This window comes from Oncorhynchus nerka, linkage group LG13 (genome assembly GCF_034236695.1).
Source record: "Oncorhynchus nerka isolate Pitt River linkage group LG13, Oner_Uvic_2.0, whole genome shotgun sequence".
In the NCBI taxonomy this organism is placed as follows: Eukaryota; Metazoa; Chordata; class Actinopteri; order Salmoniformes; family Salmonidae; genus Oncorhynchus; species Oncorhynchus nerka.
Window position 1 is genome coordinate 92,216,657 of NC_088408.1, and position 19,773 is coordinate 92,236,429.

Below are 19,773 nucleotides of genomic sequence, written 5' to 3' on the forward strand. Positions count from 1 at the left end.
CTAACCTGTAGTACAGTGACATAGACACACTAACCTGTAGCACAGTGACATAGACATACTAACCTGTAGCACAGTGACATTGACACACTAACCTGTAGCACAGTGACATAGACATACTAACCTGTAGCACAGTGACATAGACATACTAACCTGTAGCACAGTGACACAACCTGTAGACAGTGACATAGACATACTAACCTGTAGCACAGTGACATAGACATACTAACCTGTAGCACAGTGACATAGACACACACTAACCTGTAGCACAGTGACATAGACACACTAACCTGTAGCACAGTGACATAGAGACACTAACCTGTAGCACAGTGACATAGACATACTAACCTGTAGCACAGTGACACAGACATACTAACCTGTAGCACAGTGACATAGACATACTAACCCGTAGCACAGTGACATAGACACACTAACCTGTAGCACAGTGACATAGACATACTAACCTGTAGCACAGTGACATAGACACAGTGACATAGAAACCTGTAGCACAGTGACATAGACACACACTAACCTGTAGCACATTGACATAGACAGCACTAACCTGTAGCACAGTGACATAGACACACACTAACCTGTAGCACATTGACATAGACACACACTAACCTGTAGCACAGTGACATTGACACACTAACCTGTAGCACAGTGACATAGACACACTAACCTGTAGCACAGTGACATAGACATACTAACCTGTAGCACAGTGACATAGACATAGTAACCTGTAGCACAGTGACATAGAAACCTGTAGCACAGTGACATAGAAACCTGTAGCACAGTGACATAGACACACACTAACCTGTAGCACATTGACATAGACATACTAACCCGTAGCACAGTGACATAGAAACCTGTAGCACAGTGACATAGAGACATACTAACCTGTAGCACATTGACATAGACATACTAACCCGTAGCACAGTGACATAGAAACCTGTAGCACAGTGACATAGACACACACTAACCTGTAGCACAGTGACATAGACACACTAACCTGTAGCACAGTGACATAGAGACACACTAACCTGTAGCACAGTGACATAGACATACTAACCTGTAGCACAGTGTCATAGACATACTAACCTGTAGCACAGTGACATAGACATACTAACCTGTAGCACAGTGACATAGACACACACAAACCTGTAGCACAGTGACAGACACACACTAACCTGTAGCACAGTGACATAGACACACTAACCTGTAGCACAGTGATATAGACATACTAACCTGTAGCACAGTGACATAGACATACTAACCTGTAGCACAGTGACATAGACATACTAACCTGTAGCACAGTGACATAGACACACACAAACCTGTAGCACAGTGACAGACACACTAACCTGTAGCACAGTGACATAGACACACTAACCTGTAGCACAGTGACATAGACACACTAACCTGTAGCACAGTGATATAGACATACTAACCTGTAGCACAGTGACATAGACATACTAACCCGTAGCACAGTGACATAGACACACTAACCTGTAGCACAGTGACATAGTCACACTAACCTGTAGCACAGTGACATAGAGACACTAACCTGTAGCACAGTGACATAGACATACTAACCTGTAGCACAGTGACACAGACATACTAACCTGTAGCACAGTGACATAGACATACTAACCCGTAGCACAGTGACATAGACACACTAACCTGTAGCACAGTGACATAGACACACACTAACCTGTAGCACATTGACATAGACATACTAACCTGTAGCACAGTGACATTGACACACTAACCTGTAGCACAGTGACATAGACACACTAACCTGTAGCACAGTGACATAGACATACTAACCTGTAGCACAGTGACATAGACATAGTAACCTGTAGCACAGTGACATAGAAACCTGTAGCACAGTGACATAGAAACCTGTAGCACAGTGACATAGACACACACTAACCTTTAGCACATTGACATAGACACACTAACCTGTAGCACAGTGACATAGTAACCTGTAGCACAGTGACATAGAGACATACTAACCTGTAGCACAGTGACGTAGACATAGTAACCTGTAGCACAGTGACATAGAGACACACTAACCTGTAGCACAGTGACATAGACATACTAACCTGTAGCACAGTGACATAGACACACACTAACCTGTAGCACAGTGACATAGACATAGTAACCTGTAGCACAGTGACATAGACATAGTAACCTGTAGCACAGTGACATAGACATACTAACCTGTAGCACAGTGTCATAGACATACTAACCTGTAGCACAGTGACATAGACATACTAACCTGTAGCACAGTGACATAGACACACACTAACCTGTAGCACAGTGACATAGACATACTAACCCGTAGCAGTGACATAGACACACTAACCTGTAGCACAGTGACATAGACACACTAACCTGTAGCACAGTGACATAGTCACACTAACCTGTAGCACAGTGACATAGAGACACTAACCTGTAGCACAGTGACATAGACATACTAACCTGTAGCACAGTGACACAGACATACTAACCCGTAGCACAGTGACATAGACATACTAACCCGTAGCACATTGACATAGACACACTAACCTGTAGCACAGTGACATAGACATACTAACCTGTAGCACAGTGACATAAACATAGTAACCTGTAGCACAGTGACATAGAAACCTGTAGCACAGTGACATAGACATAGTAACCTGTAGCACATTGACATAGACACACTAAGCTGTAGCACAGTGACATAGACACACACTAACCTGTAGCACATTGACATAGACATACTAACCTGTAGCACAGTGACATTGACACACTAACCTGTAGCACAGTGACATTGACACACTAACCTGTAGCACAGTGACATAGACACACTAACCTGTAGCACAGTGACATAGACATAGTAACCTGTAGCACAGTGACATAGAAACCTGTAGCACAGTGACATAGAAACCTGTAGCACAGTGACAGACACACACTAACCTGTAGCACATTGACATAGACACACTAACCTGTAGCACAGTGACATAGAAACCTGTAGCACAGTGACATAGACATACTAACCTGTAGCACATTGTCATAGAGACACACTAACCTGTAGAACAGTGACATAGACATACTAACCTGTAGCACAGTGACATAGACACACACTAACCTGTAGCACAGTGACATAGACATAGTAACCTGTAGCACAGTGACATAGACATAGTAACCTGTAGCACAGTGACATAGACATAGTAACCTGTAGCACAGTGACATAGACATAGTAACCTGTAGCACAGTGACATAGACATAGTAACCTGTAGCACAGTGACATAGACACACTAACCTGTAGCACAGTGACATAGACACACTAACCTGTAGCACAGTGACATAGAGACACTAACCTGTAGCACAGTGACATAGACATACTAACCTGTAGCACAGTGACACAGACATACTAACCTGTAGCACAGTGACATAGACATACTAACCCGTAGCACAGTGACATAGACACACTAACCTGTAGCACAGTGACATAGACATACTAACCTGTAGCACAGTGACATAGAGACACTAACCTGTAGCACAGTGACATAGACACACTAACCTGTAGCACAGTGACATAGACATACTAACCTGTAGCACAGTGACACAGACATACTAACCTGTAGCACAGTGACATAGACATACTAACCCGTAGCACAGTGACATAGACACACTAACCTGTAGCACAGTGACATAGACATACTAACCTGTAGCACAGTGACATAGACATACTAACCTGTAGCACAGTGTCATAGACATAGTAACCTGTAGCACAGTGACATAGACATACTAACCTGTAGCACAGTGACATAGACATAGTAACCTGTAGCACAGTGACATAGAAACCTGTAGCACAGTGACATAGAAACCTCTAGCACAGTGACATAGACACACACTAACCTGTAGCACATTGACATAGACACACTAACCTGTAGCACAGTGACATAGAGACATACTAACCTGTAGCACAGTGTCATAGACATAGTAACCTGTAGCACAGTGACATAGAGACATACTAACCTGTAGCACAGTGACATAGACATAGTAACCTGTAGCACAGTGACATAGACATACTAACCTGTAGCACAGTGACAGACATACTAACCCGTAGCACAGTGACATAGACATACTAACCTGTAGCACAGTGACATTGACACACTAACCTGTAGCACAGTGACAGACATACTAACCTGTAGCACAGTGACATAGAGACACACTAACCTGTAGCAGAGTGACATAGACATACTAACCTGTAGCACAGTGACATTGACATACTAACCTGTAGCACAGTGACAGACATACTAACCTGTAGCACAGTGACATAGAGACACACTAACCTGTAGCAGAGTGACATAGACATACTAACCTGTAGCACAGTGACATAGACACACACTAACCTGTAGCACAGTGACATAGACATACTAACCTGTAGTACAGTGACATAGACACACTAACCTGTAGCACAGTGACATAGACATACTAACCTGTAGCACAGTGACATTGACACACTAACCTGTAGCACAGTGACATAGACATACTAACCTGTAGCACAGTGACATAGACATACTAACCTGTAGCACAGTGACATAGAGACACACTAACCTGTAGCACAGTGACATAGACATACTAACCTGTAGCACAGTGACATAGACATACTAACCTGTAGCACAGTGACATAGACACACACTAACCTGTAGCACAGTGACATAGACACACTAACCTGTAGCACAGTGACATAGAGACACTAACCTGTAGCACAGTGACATAGACATACTAACCTGTAGCACAGTGACACAGACATACTAACCTGTAGCACAGTGACATAGACATACTAACCCGTAGCACAGTGACATAGACACACTAACCTGTAGCACAGTGACATAGACATACTAACCTGTAGCACAGTGACATAGACACAGTGACATAGAAACCTGTAGCACAGTGACATAGACACACACTAACCTGTAGCACATTGACATAGACGCACTAACCTGTAGCACAGTGACATAGACACACACTAACCTGTAGCACATTGACATAGACACACACTAACCTGTAGCACAGTGACATTGACACACTAACCTGTAGCACAGTGACATAGACACACTAACCTGTAGCACAGTGACATAGACATACTAACCTGTAGCACAGTGACATAGACATAGTAACCTGTAGCACAGTGACATAGAAACCTGTAGCACAGTGACATAGAAACCTGTAGCACAGTGACATAGACACACACTAACCTGTAGCACATTGACATAGACATACTAACCCGTAGCACAGTGACATAGAAACCTGTAGCACAGTGACATAGAGACATACTAACCTGTAGCACATTGACATAGACATACTAACCCGTAGCACAGTGACATAGAAACCTGTAGCACAGTGACATAGACACACACTAACCTGTAGCACAGTGACATAGACACACTAACCTGTAGCACAGTGACATAGAGACACACTAACCTGTAGCACAGTGACATAGACATACTAACCTGTAGCACAGTGACATAGACATACTAACCTGTAGCACAGTGACATAGAGACACACTAACCTGTAGCACAGTGACATAGACATACTAACCTGTAGCACAGTGACATAGACACACACTAACCTGTAGCACAGTGACATAGACATACTAACCTGTAGCACAGTGTCATAGACATACTAACCTGTAGCACAGTGACATAGACATACTAACCTGTAGCACAGTGACATAGACACACACTAACCTGTAGCACAGTGACAGACACACACTAACCTGTAGCACAGTGACATAGACACACTAACCTGTAGCACAGTGATATAGACATACTAACCTGTAGCACAGTGACATAGACATACTAACCTGTAGCACAGTGACATAGACATACTAACCTGTAGCACAGTGACATAGACACACACAAACCTGTAGCACAGTGACAGACACACTAACCTGTAGCACAGTGACATAGACACACTAACCTGTAGCACAGTGACATAGACACACTAACCTGTAGCACAGTGATATAGACATACTAACCTGTAGCACAGTGACATAGACATACTAACCCGTAGCACAGTGACATAGACACACTAACCTGTAGCACAGTGACATAGTCACACTAACCTGTAGCACAGTGACATAGAGACACTAACCTGTAGCACAGTGACATAGACATACTAACCTGTAGCACAGTGACACAGACATACTAACCTGTAGCACAGTGACATAGACATACTAACCCGTAGCACAGTGACATAGACACACTAACCTGTAGCACAGTGACATAGACACACACTAACCTGTAGCACATTGACATAGACATACTAACCTGTAGCACAGTGACATTGACACACTAACCTGTAGCACAGTGACATAGACACACTAACCTGTAGCACAGTGACATAGACATACTAACCTGTAGCACAGTGACATAGACATAGTAACCTGTAGCACAGTGACATAGAAACCTGTAGCACAGTGACATAGAAACCTGTAGCACAGTGACATAGACACACACTAACCTTTAGCACAGTGACATAGACACACTAACCTGTAGCACAGTGACATAGTAACCTGTAGCACAGTGACATAGACATACTAACCTGTAGCACAGTGACATAGACATAGTAACCTGTAGCACAGTGACATAGAGACATACTAACCTGTAGCACAGTGACATAGACATAGTAACCTGTAGCACAGTGACATAGAGACACACTAACCTGTAGCACAGTGACATAGACATACTAACCTGTAGCACAGTGACATAGGCACACACTAACCTGTAGCACAGTGACATAGACATAGTAACCTGTAGCACAGTGACATAGACATAGTAACCTGTAGCACAGTGACATACACACTAACCTGTAGCACAGTGACATAGAGACACTAACCTGTAGCACAGTGACATAGACATAGTAACCTGTAGCACAGTGACATAGACATACTAACCTGTAGCACAGTGACATAGACATACTAACCTGTAGCACAGTGACATAGAGACACACTAACCTGTAGCACAGTGACATAGACATACTAACCTGTAGCACAGTGACATAGACACACACTAACCTGTAGCACAGTGACATAGACATACTAACCTGTAGCACAGTGACATAGACATACTAACCTGTAGCACAGTGACATAGACATACTAACCTGTAGCACAGTGACATAGAGACACTAACCTGTAGCACAGTGACATTGACACACTAACCTGTAGCACAGTGACATAGACATACTAACCTGTAGCACAGTGACATAGACACACTAACCTGTAGCACAGTGACATTGACATACAACCTGAGCACAGTGACAGACATACTAACCTGTAGCACAGTGACATAGAGACACACTAACCTGTAGCACAGTGACATAGACATACTAACCTGTAGCACAGTGACATAGACACACACTAACCTGTAGCACAGTGACATAGACATACTAACCTGTAGTACAGTGACATAGACACACTAACCTGTAGCACAGTGACATAGACATACTAACCTGTAGCACAGTGACATTGACACACTAACCTGTAGCACAGTGACATAGACATACTAACCTGTAGCACAGTGACATAGACATACTAACCTGTAGCACAGTGACATAAACATACTAACCCGTAGCACAGTGACATAGACATACTAACCTGTAGCACAGTGACATAGACATAGTAACCTGTAGCACAGTGACATAGAAACCTGTAGCACAGTGACATAGACACACTAACCTGTAGCACAGTGACATAGAGACACTAACCTGTAGCACAGTGACATAGACATACTAACCTGTAGCACAGTGACACAGACATACTAACCTGTAGCACAGTGACATAGACATACTAACCCGTAGCACAGTGACATAGACACACTAACCTGTAGCACAGTGACATAGACATACTAACCTGTGCACAGTGACATAGACACAGTGACATAAAACCTGTAGCACAGTGACATAGACACACACTAACCTGTAGCACATTGACATAGACATACTAACCTGTAGCACAGTGACATAGACACACACTAACCTGTAGCACATTGACATAGACACACACTAACCTGTAGCACAGTGACATTGACACACTAACCTGTAGCACAGTGACATAGACACACTAACCTGTAGCACAGTGACATAGACATACTAACCTGTAGCACAGTGACATAGACATAGTAACCTGTAGCACAGTGACATAGAAACCTGTAGCACAGTGACATAGAAACCTGTAGCACAGTGACATAGACACACACATAACCTGTAGCACATTGACATAGACATACTAACCCGTAGCACAGTGACATAAAACCTGTAGCACAGTGACATAGAGACATACTAACCTGTAGCACAGTGACATAGACATACTAACCTGTAGCACAGTGACATAGAACACCTGTAGCACAGTGACATAACATACTAACCTGTAGCACAGTGACATAGACATACTAACCTGTAGCACAGTGACATAGAGACACACTAACCTGTAGCACAGTGACATAGACATACTAACCTGTAGCACAGTGACATAGACATACTAACCTGTAGCACAGTGACATAGACATACTAACCTGTAGCACAGTGACATAGACATACTAACCTGTAGCACAGTGACATAGACACACTAACCTGTAGCACAGTGACATAGACACACTAACCTGTAGCACAGTGACATAGACACACACTAACCTGTAGCACAGTGACATAGACATACTAACCTGTAGCACAGTGACATAGACATACTAACCTGTAGCACAGTGACATAGACATACTAACCTGTAGCACAGTGACATAGACATACTAACCTGTAGCACAGTGACATAGACACACAAACCTGTAGCACAGTGACAGACACACACTAACCTGTAGCACAGTGACATAGACACACTAACCTGTAGCACAGTGACATAGACACACTAACCTGTAGCACAGTGACATATACATACACACTAACCTGTAGCACAGTGACATAGACATGACATAACCTAACCCGTAGCACAGTGACATACACACACTAACCTGTAGCACAGTGACATAGTCACACTAACCTGTAGCACAGTGACATAGACACACTAACCTGTAGCACAGTGACATAGACATACTAACCTGTAGCACAGTGACACAGACATACTAACCTGTAGCACAGTGACATAGACATACTAACCCGTAGCACAGTGACATAGACACACTAACCTGTAGCACAGTGACATAGACACACACTAACCTGTAGCACATTGACATAGACATACTAACCTGTAGCACAGTGACATTGACACACTAACCTGTAGCACAGTGACATAGACACACTAACCTGTAGCACAGTGACATAGACATACTAACCTGTAGCACAGTGACATAGACATAGTAACCTGTAGCACAGTGACATAGAAACCTGTAGCACAGTGACATAGAAACCTGTAGCACAGTGACATAGACACACACTAACCTTTAGCACATTGACATAGACACACTAACCTGTAGCACAGTGACATAGTAACCTGTAGCACAGTGACATAGAGACATACTAACCTGTAGCACAGTGACGTAGACATAGTAACCTGTAGCACAGTGACATAGAGACACACTAACCTGTAGCACAGTGACATAGACACACACTAACCTGTAGCACAGTGACATAGACATAGTAACCTGTAGCACAGTGACATAGACATAGTAACCTGTAGCACAGTGACATAGACATAGTAACCTGTAGCACAGTGACATAGACATACTAACCTGTAGCACAGTGTCATAGACATACTAACCTGTAGCACAGTGACATAGACATACTAACCTGTAGCACAGTGACATAGACACACACTAACCTGTAGCACAGTGACATAGACACACTAACCTGTAGCACAGTGACATAGACATACTAACCCGTAGCACAGTGACATAGACACACTAACCTGTAGCACAGTGACATAGACACACTAACCTGTAGCACAGTGACATAGTCACACTAACCTGTAGCACAGTGACATAGAGACACTAACCTGTAGCACAGTGACATAGACATACTAACCCGTAGCACAGTGACACAGACATACTAACCCGTAGCACAGTGACATAGACATACTAACCCGTAGCACATTGACATAGACACACTAACCTGTAGCACAGTGACATAGACATACTAACCTGTAGCACAGTGACATAAACATAGTAACCTGTAGCACAGTGACATAGAAACCTGTAGCACAGTGACATAGACACACTAAGCTGTAGCACAGTGACATAGACACACACTAACCTGTAGCACATTGACATAGACATACTAACCTGTAGCACAGTGACATTGACACACTAACCTGTAGCACAGTGACATTGACACACTAACCTGTAGCACAGTGACATAGACACACTAACCTGTAGCACAGTGACATAGACATAGTAACCTGTAGCACAGTGACATAGAAACCTGTAGCACAGTGACAGACACACACTAACCTGTAGCACATTGACATAGACACACTAACCTGTAGCACAGTGACATAGAAACCTGTAGCACAGTGACATAGACATACTAACCTGTAGCACATTGTCATAGAGACACACTAACCTGTAGAACAGTGACATAGACATACTAACCTGTAGCACAGTGACATAGACACACACTAACCTGTAGCACAGTGACATAGACATAGTAACCTGTAGCACAGTGACATAGACATAGTAACCTGTAGCACAGTGACATAGACATAGTAACCTGTAGCACAGTGACATAGACATAGTAACCTGTAGCACAGTGACATAGACATAGTAACCTGTAGCACAGTGACATAGACACACTAACCTGTAGCACAGTGACATAGACACACTAACCTGTAGCACAGTGACATAGACACACTAACCTGTAGCACAGTGACATAGACATACTAACCTGTAGCACAGTGACATAGACATACTAACCTGTAGCACAGTGACATAGACACACTAACCTGTAGCACAGTGACATAGACACACTAACCTGTAGCACAGTGACATAGACACACTAACCTGTAGCACAGTGACATAGACATACTAACCTGTAGCACAGTGACACAGACATACTAACCTGTAGCACAGTGACATAGACATACTAACCTGTAGCACAGTGACATAGACACACTAACCTGTAGCACAGTGACATAGACATACTAACCTGTAGCACAGTGACATAGACACACTAACCTGTAGCACAGTGACATAGAATACCTGTAGCACAGTGACATAGACATACCCTGTAGCACAGTGTCATAGACATAGTAACCTGTAGCACAGTGACATAGACACACTAACCTGTAGCACAGTGACATAGACATACTAACCTGTAGCACAGTGACATGTCACAGTGACATAGTAACCTCTAGCACAGTGACATAGACACATACTAACCTGTAGCACATTGACATAGACATAGTAACCTGTAGCACAGTGACATAGACATACTAACCTGTAGCACAGTGACAGACATACTAACCCGTAGCACAGTGACATAGACATACTAACCTGTAGCACAGTGACATAGAGACATACTAACCTGTAGCACAGTGACATAGACATAGTAACCTGTAGCACAGTGACATAGACATACTAACCTGTAGCACAGTGACAGACATACTAACCTGTAGCACAGTGACATAGACATACTAACCTGTAGCACAGTGACATAGACATACTAACCTGTAGCACAGTGACATAGACATACTAACCTGTAGCACAGTGACAGACATACTAACCCGTAGCACAGTGACATAGACATAGTAACCTGTAGCACAGTGACATAGACATACTAACCTGTAGCACAGTGACATTGACACACTAACCTGTAGCACAGTGACATAGACATACTAACCTGTAGCACAGTGACAGACATAGTAACCTGTAGCACAGTGACATAGACATACTAACCTGTAGCACAGTGACATAGACATAGTAACCTGTAGCACAGTGACATAGACATACTAACCTGTAGCACAGTGACATAGACATACTAACCTGTAGCACAGTGACAGACATACTAACCTGTAGCACAGTGACATAGACATACTAACCTGTAGCACAGTGACATTGACATAGTAACCTGTAGCACAGTGACATAGACATACTAACCTGTAGCACAGTGACATAGACATACTAACCTGTAGCACAGTGACATAGACATACTAACCTGTAGCACAGTGACAGACATACTAACCTGTAGCACAGTGACACAGACACACTAACCTGTAGCACAGTGACATAGACATACTAACCTGTAGCACAGTGACATAGACATACTAACCTGTAGCACAGTGACATAGACACACTAACCTGTAGCACAGTGACCATTAGCTGGATGCAACAGAACACAAAAATAGCCATTATTTTTGCAATAATGAATTGCCACAGCTATAGACAATGTTTTCAACAGAACAGAGGAAAAACTAATTCACAGCCATACTTTCACAAGTGTATTTATTTTCCTTCATTGAATTCCAATCAAATATTATTGTGCCACAGTATCTATTCATTATTCAATATTTGTACTTCATTTGAAGATAAAAAAAAAGCATGAGCTTTGCCATTGTGCAATTGGCAGCCATTTGGTGGCATGTTCTTCCGAATGACTTTTGCTCAACCATTGAATGGAATGAACAAAGGCAGTGAGCCCACACACACACACACACACACGAGCTATATAACTGGTCAAAGTCATTCAACCTTTTAAAACGATCAGGAGATTGACTCTAAACACCTAAGAGAGTGTACATCTGGGACCATTCTAAGTTAACAGGAACATGGAGTGACAACATCGACGGGAACTCAAAGTATTCACATAATATTGTTTCCTAGCATAACATTTAGTCCTAGGAAAATGTCAAGACCGTGAACAAACCAAGCAGGCCTGCTCTGTCAGCCTTCATTTACAGGCCGTTACTTAAAGTCATCTACAGTGCAACGTAAACATGTACTACGCCATGAAGACAATGCATTATCCCTGGTCTACATGGTGTAGAGAACGTCATTTGCACCTACGTTAGTGCATGTTGAGGCCAGCTTAAGGGCGATGCAATTGTAGGTTAATTTTAAAAAATCATGGACAGGGAGAGTTACACAAGAGGACATCAACTCTGTTCAAATGTCACCTTTCTATCCAGCCTCTCTTGTCTTTCTCTGAAATAAAAACAGAAAGAATCAGAATCAGAAATCACCTTTACTCTACACAGACCCAGAATTTGTGACAAGGTGCTGCCAGCCATAGATTACAGAAACAGCAATGCTGTGTATAACAGGCTACTCAGACACACACAACCCCACCGACCCATCTCCGACCCCCTGGGTGGTTTCTGACCGAGGCCCCTTGTGCTTCTTTGATGTGTCCTGCCGTGGCGCAGGTTGGGGAGGACTAGGGCCTGTTGGGGCCTGCAGGGAAAAGATAGATGCGTCTGCAGCAAGGGGCCGAGGATGGGGCAAGGGGCCGAGGATGGGGCAAGGGGCCGAGGATGGGGCAAGGGGCCGAGGATGGGGCAAGGGGCCGAGGATGGGGCAAGGGGCCGAGGATGGGGCAAGGGGCCGAGGATGGGGCAAGGGGCCGAGGATGGAGCAAGGGGCCGAGGATGGAGCAAGGGGCCGAGGATGGAGCAAGGGGCCGAGGATGGAGCAAGGGGCCGAGGATGGAGCAAGGGGCCGAGGATGGGCAAGGGGCCGAGGGTGGGGCAACGGGCCGAGGGTGGGGCAAGGGGCTGAGGGTGGAGCAAGGGGCTGAGGATGGAGCAAGGGGCCGAGGATGGAGCAAGGGGCTGAGGATGGAGCATCATGTCTCCATCAATGACAAGTGTGTGTTGACCCAAGGAAGGTGTAATGGTGTGTTTAATGGTATGAGTTCACAGGAATGCCTTTGGTGAGCTTTCCCACATGTCCTTATCACCTCAGCATGTAACATGTATGTAGATGTGTCCTTATCACCTCAGCATGTAACATGTATGTAGATGTGTCCTTATTACCTCAGCATGTAACATGTATGTAGATGTGTCCTTATCACCTCAGCATGTAACATGTATGTAGATGTGTCCTTATTACCTCAGCATGTAACATGTATGTAGATGTGTCCTTATTACCTCAACATGTAACATATATGTAGATGTGTCCTTATTACCTCAACATGTAACATATATGTAGATGTGTCCTTATTACCTCAGCATGTAACATGTATGTAGATGTGTCCTTATTACCTCAGCATGTAACATGTATGTAGATGTGTCCTTATTACCCCAGCATGTAACATGTATGTAGATGTGTCCTTATCACCTCAGCATGTAACATGTATGTAGATGTGTCCTTATTACCTCAGCATGTAACATATATGTAGATGTGTCCTTATTACCTCAGCATGTAACATGTATGTAGATGTGTCCTTATTACCACAACATGTAACATGTATGTAGATGTGTCCTTATTACCTCAACATGTAACATGTATGTAGATGTGTCCTTATTACCTCACCATGTAACATATATGTAGATGTGTCCTTATTACCTCAGCATGTAACATGTATGTAGATGTGTCCTTATTACCTCAGCATGTAACATGTGCGTAGATGTGTCCTTATTACCTCAGCATGTAACATGTGCGTAGATGTGTCCTTATTACCTCAACATGTAACATGTGCGTAGATGTGTCCTTATTACCTCAACATGTAACATGTGCGTAGATGCTTGTCCTGCTAAAGTGAGTGTGTGATACCCCCTCTGGCCTCCGGTGCTCCCTATCCACACAGGTAATGACCTTTGACACTTATCTCCCTCCCTCTCTCTACAGATGAAAGCGAGGTGATCATCAATCCTCATCAACCCTCTAAAAACAGGGCAGGTGCGCTCCCCTCTCCCCCTTACGGGTGTAAACCATAGTCGTTAATATCTCTACCTTCAGAACACAGGCTGAACGCTCCAAGTGCACCTGGGAGCAGGGGCCAAGACAAACCAACCCTTGTCTTCCATAGGAGAGTTATGGCGGGGGGGGCCTCTTGATGTCTACGAGGCCCATAAAAATAGGTCTGTCATTTGGTTAGCTAGCGAGCCCAGGAGCTACGGTAGCTGGCTTCTGTTCCAGTAGTGTAGTGTACTGAGGGAGAGGTTTATCCACAGGGTGTATGCTACGTCACAAATGGCACCCTACTTCCCTATGGGGACCTAGTCAAAAATATTGCACTACATAGGGAAGAGGGTGCCATTTGGGACACAGCCTGGGTCTAGCCAAATATGAAGATATACTGTATCTTTTGATCAGATCAGAAGGGTTTTATGAGCGTGTGTGTGTGTCTGTGGTTTATGAGGGGGGCTCAGAGGCTGGCAGGTGGGATCAATGGTAATCATGAATCATCGTTTTCTTTGTTCATTGGGAATTAAGACATTCGTGGGATATCTATTTTATAATTTATATTTTATCATATCTTATCAGGTGGTTAGTGGTTAGAGTGCTGGGCCAGTAGAGTGTTGGGCCAGTAGAGTGTTGGGCCAGTAGAGTGTTGGGCCAGTAGAGTGTTGGGCCAGTAGAGTGTTGGGCCAGTAGAGTGTTGGGCCAGTAGAGTGTTGGGCCAGTAGAGTGTTGGGCCAGTAGAGTGTTGGGCCAGTAGAGTGTTGGGCCAGTAGAGTGTTGGGCCAGTAGAGTGCTGGGCCAGTAGAGTGTTGGGCCAGTAGTCGTTAATATCTCTAGAGTGTTCAGAACAGTAGAGTGTTGGGCCAGTAGAGTGTTGGGCCAGTAGAGTGTTGGGCCAGTAGAACCAACCCTGTTGGGCCAGTAGAGTGTTGGGCCAGTAGAGTGCTGGGCCAGTAGAGTGTTGGGCCAGTAGAGTGTTGGGCCAGTAGAGTGCTGTCAGTTGGTGTTGGGCCAGTAGAGTGTTGGGCCAGTAGAGTGTTGGGCCAGTAGAGTGTTGGGCCAGTAGAGTGTTTATCCAGTAGAGTGTTGGGCCAGTAGAGTGTTGGGCCAGTAGAGTGCTGGGCCAGTAGAGTGCTGGGCCAGTAGAGTGTGGAGTGCTGGGCCAGTAGAGTGTTGGGCCAGTAGAGTGCTGGGCCAGTAGAGTTTGGGCAGAGCCAGTAGAGTGTTGGGCCAGTAGAGTGTTGGGCCAGTAGAGTGTTGGGCCAGTAGAGTGTTGCAGCCAGTGGGAGTGCAATGGGCCAGTAGATGCATGAATCAGTAGAGTGCTGGGCCAGTAAGACATGCTGGGCCAGTAGAGTGTTTTATAAGTTAGAGTGTTGGGCCAGTATCAGGTGTTAGTGCCAGTAGAGTGCTGGGCCAGTAGAGTGCTGGGCCAGTAGAGTGTTGGGCCAGTAGAGTGCTGGGCCAGTAGAGTGTTGGGCCAGTAGAGTGTTGGGCCAGTAGAGTGTTGGGCCAGTAGAGTGTTGGGCCAGTAGAGTGTTGGGCCAGTAGAGTGTTGGGCCAGTAGAGTGTTGGGCCAGTAGAGTGCTGGGCCAGTAGAGTGTTGGGCCAGTAGAGTGCTGGGCCAGTAGAGTGTTGGGCCAGTAGAGTGTTGGGCCAGTAGAGTGTTGGGCCAGTAGAGTGTTGGGCCAGTAGAGTGTTGGGCCAGTAGAGTGTTGGGCCAGTAGAGTGTTGGGCCAGTAGAGTGTTGGGCCAGTAGAGTGTTGGGCCAGTAGAGTGTTGGGCCAGTAGAGTGTTGGGCCAGTAACCGAAAAGTTGCTGGATCGAATCCCAGAGCTGACAAGGTAAAAATCTGTCGTTCTGCCCCTGAACAAGGAAGTTAACCCACTGTTCCCTAGTGGACCTTCATTGTAAATAATGGCCTGTTCTTAACTGACTTACCTAGTTAAATAAAACGTTTTTAAAAATTAAAAATACACTTTTTGTTTAAATTACCCCTATGTCTGTCTCTATAACATCTGTATAATGTACACTGAGTGGACAAAACATTAGGAACACCTGCTCTTTCCATGACATAGATTGACCAGGTGAATCCAGGTGAAAGCTATGATCCCTCATCGATGTCACTTGTTAAATCCACTTCAATCAGTGTAGATGAAGGGGAGGAGACAGGTTAAAGAAGGATTGTTAAGCCTTATGACAATTGAAACATGGATCGTGTATGTGCCAAAAGATTGAAGTGCCTTTGAACGGGGTATGGTAGTAGGTGCCAGGCGCACCGGTTTGAGTGTGTCAAGAACAACAACACTAATGGGTTTTTCACGCTCAACAGTTTCCTGTGTGTCTCAAGAATGGTCCACCACCCAAAGGACATCCAGCCAACTTAAACACGCATTGGAGTAAACATGAGCCAGCATCCCTTTCGACACCTTGTAGAGTCCCTGCCCTGGCAAATTGAGGCTGTTCTGAGGGCAAAAGGGGGTGCAACTCAATATTAGGAGGGTGTTCCTAATGTTTTGTACACTCAGTGTATATTGTCTATATAAAACCCTTTGTGGGTTGAAATGAAGACCATTGAAATCCTATAATTTAATTCAATGAAGAAGACATTCAAAAGGGATGAACTCTCAGCTGGACAGGAAAAGCCTGGCATCATATCAATATCTTATCTATTTTATGCCGTCTGCCGACAACGTCTATATCATATAACACGTTTCTGCATGACATCCTGCTGAACAGGAGATTCACTGTCAGTTAGTGAAACATTCAACTCTGTGTCACTGTGATGAATGTCTGTTACCATGTGAAGAGGGAGTAACTGTACACGTAGCGAAGGTGGAAGAACTACATCTGATTGAGTAGCATCGTCTTGAGACCTGGACATGTCTACTGTTTCTAGTAGCAACCATCTAGCAGTAGTAGACTGGTGTGTAAAGCTAACAGGCTTTAGCTCAGTGGTGGGATCCCAGGAACAGACGGCCCAGGTATGAGACCCAATCTGTTACTGCAGATCACTGCTTTGGTTTCTTAGCTAAAACGTGTGTCCATGCTGTGTGTGTGTGTGTGTGTGTGTGTCCGTGCACGCGAGTGCGTGTGTGTCCGTGTGTGTTCGTGCGTGCGAGTGTGTGTCTGTGAGTGTGTTTCCGTGTGTGTGAGAGAGAGAGAAACAGTGAACCCACCTTTTCTGTTTCCTGAAGTGTAGATTGATCATCACCCCCATGGTTATCAGAGTAGCTATGGAAAACACAGAACCCAGCACCACTCCTAGGACATTATCTGGAACACAAACACCACAAACTATAATAATACATAGAGCTTTCCTCAAAACCAAAGACATGTTACACACAACAAACTAATGTATCTCTCAGTGTAGAATGTGTTACTTATCAATGTAGCACAGGCAGAAGGAAACCAAGGAACTATATAATATGATTTGAAGAGGACTAGAAACACACACACACGAAGACAGACAGATAGACAAACACACACACACACAGCCATCGCATGCTCCCTGAAGTTTTCCAATTAATCTCTCCATATGGTGGTTAGCTCCACATCTAACCACCATATGTACTAGCCCTCAGATGCTGGAGCAGAGGCCTCCTGAGTCCCTCTACCAGGCCAGGCCCAAAACCTGGGGCACAGGTTGACAGGTGGCCCTGATAAAAGACCTGCCTGTGGGCCTAGAGGCTATGAGCGCAGGGAGACTGGGAAGTCAGGTCTAACATTCCTCTGATCCTGGTTCAATAGCCTCAGGCAGATCATTACTTCACTACCCCCCCACCCAATCTCATAGTACGGCCCAAGGGAGCAATAGAGGAATGCATCAGTGATCACACTGGACCATCACATTACCCCAGAGGGGGGGACGGGGGATCACAGGGACACCCCACAACATATGTACATGTAGGGTAATGGAGGGAAGAGGTTGAGAAGTTATAGCAGATGAGAAATAGGCTTTAATACAGACATAACCCTACTTTATGGTTAGGTGGATGTCACAAAAACAGTGGGAAACTGATTTCAACTTCTTGATTATCTGTTGAAAACCACATTGATCCAAGGAACACATTATTAGATGCCCAGTAACTTTTTCCATTAGAAAGTATTACTGCACTTTAAATCCCATCCTGGATTCAAGCTATCTGACAGAACCGGACTACAGCTCCAAGTTGTCTGAATGAACAGTTCTGCTGCAGTATTTCATGTGAAAGTATGGGGAGAAAAGCAAGGATATAAAATAATCTCTCTTACAGCCCATTGTACACATGCAAACACACAACCCATCCTCCAGTAGATATCATATCACCCACCCTCTAGTAGATATCATATCACCCATCCTCCATTAGATATCATATCACCCATCCTCTAATAGATATCATATCACCCATCCTCTAGTAGATATCATATCACCCATCCTCTAGTAGATATAATATCACCCATCCTCCATTAGATATCATATCACCCATCCTCCATTAGATATCATATCACCCATCCTCTAATAGATATCATATCACCCATTCTCTATTAGATATCATATCACCCATCCTCTTTTAGATATCCTATCACCCATCCTCTAGTCAATATCATATCACCCATCCTCTAGTAGATATCATATCACCCATGCTCTAGTAGATAACATATCACCCATCCTCTAGTAGATATCATATCACCCATCCTCTAATATATATCATATCACCCATTCTCTATTAGATATATCACCCATCCTCTATTAGATATCATATCACCCATCCTCCAGTAGATATCATATCACCCATCCTCCAGTAGATATCATATCACCCATCCTCTATTAGATATCATATCACCCATCCTCCAGTAGATATCATATCACCCATCCTCCATTAGATATCATATCACCCATCCTCCATTAGATATCATATCACCCATCCTCTAGTAGATATAATATCACCCA

At 44.2% G+C, this 19,773-nt stretch overlaps 1 protein-coding gene across 3 annotated transcripts in view; it reads right to left on the reverse strand.

Annotated features, from left to right (window-relative positions):
- Positions 1–19,773, reverse strand: part of LOC115121961 (sushi domain-containing protein 2-like) — an 84,462-nt gene that overhangs the window by 35,442 nt on the left and 29,247 nt on the right. For 2 of the 3 annotated variants that reach the window (XM_065026825.1, XM_065026826.1), the window contains exon 14: positions 18,020–18,116. In XM_065026825.1, the coding sequence (XP_064882897.1) occupies positions 18,020–18,116 (97 nt within the window). Of the gene's footprint in view, positions 1–12,423; positions 13,140–18,019; positions 18,117–19,773 lie in introns of those variants that run through there. The other variant, XM_029651110.2, reaches the window with a different exon arrangement.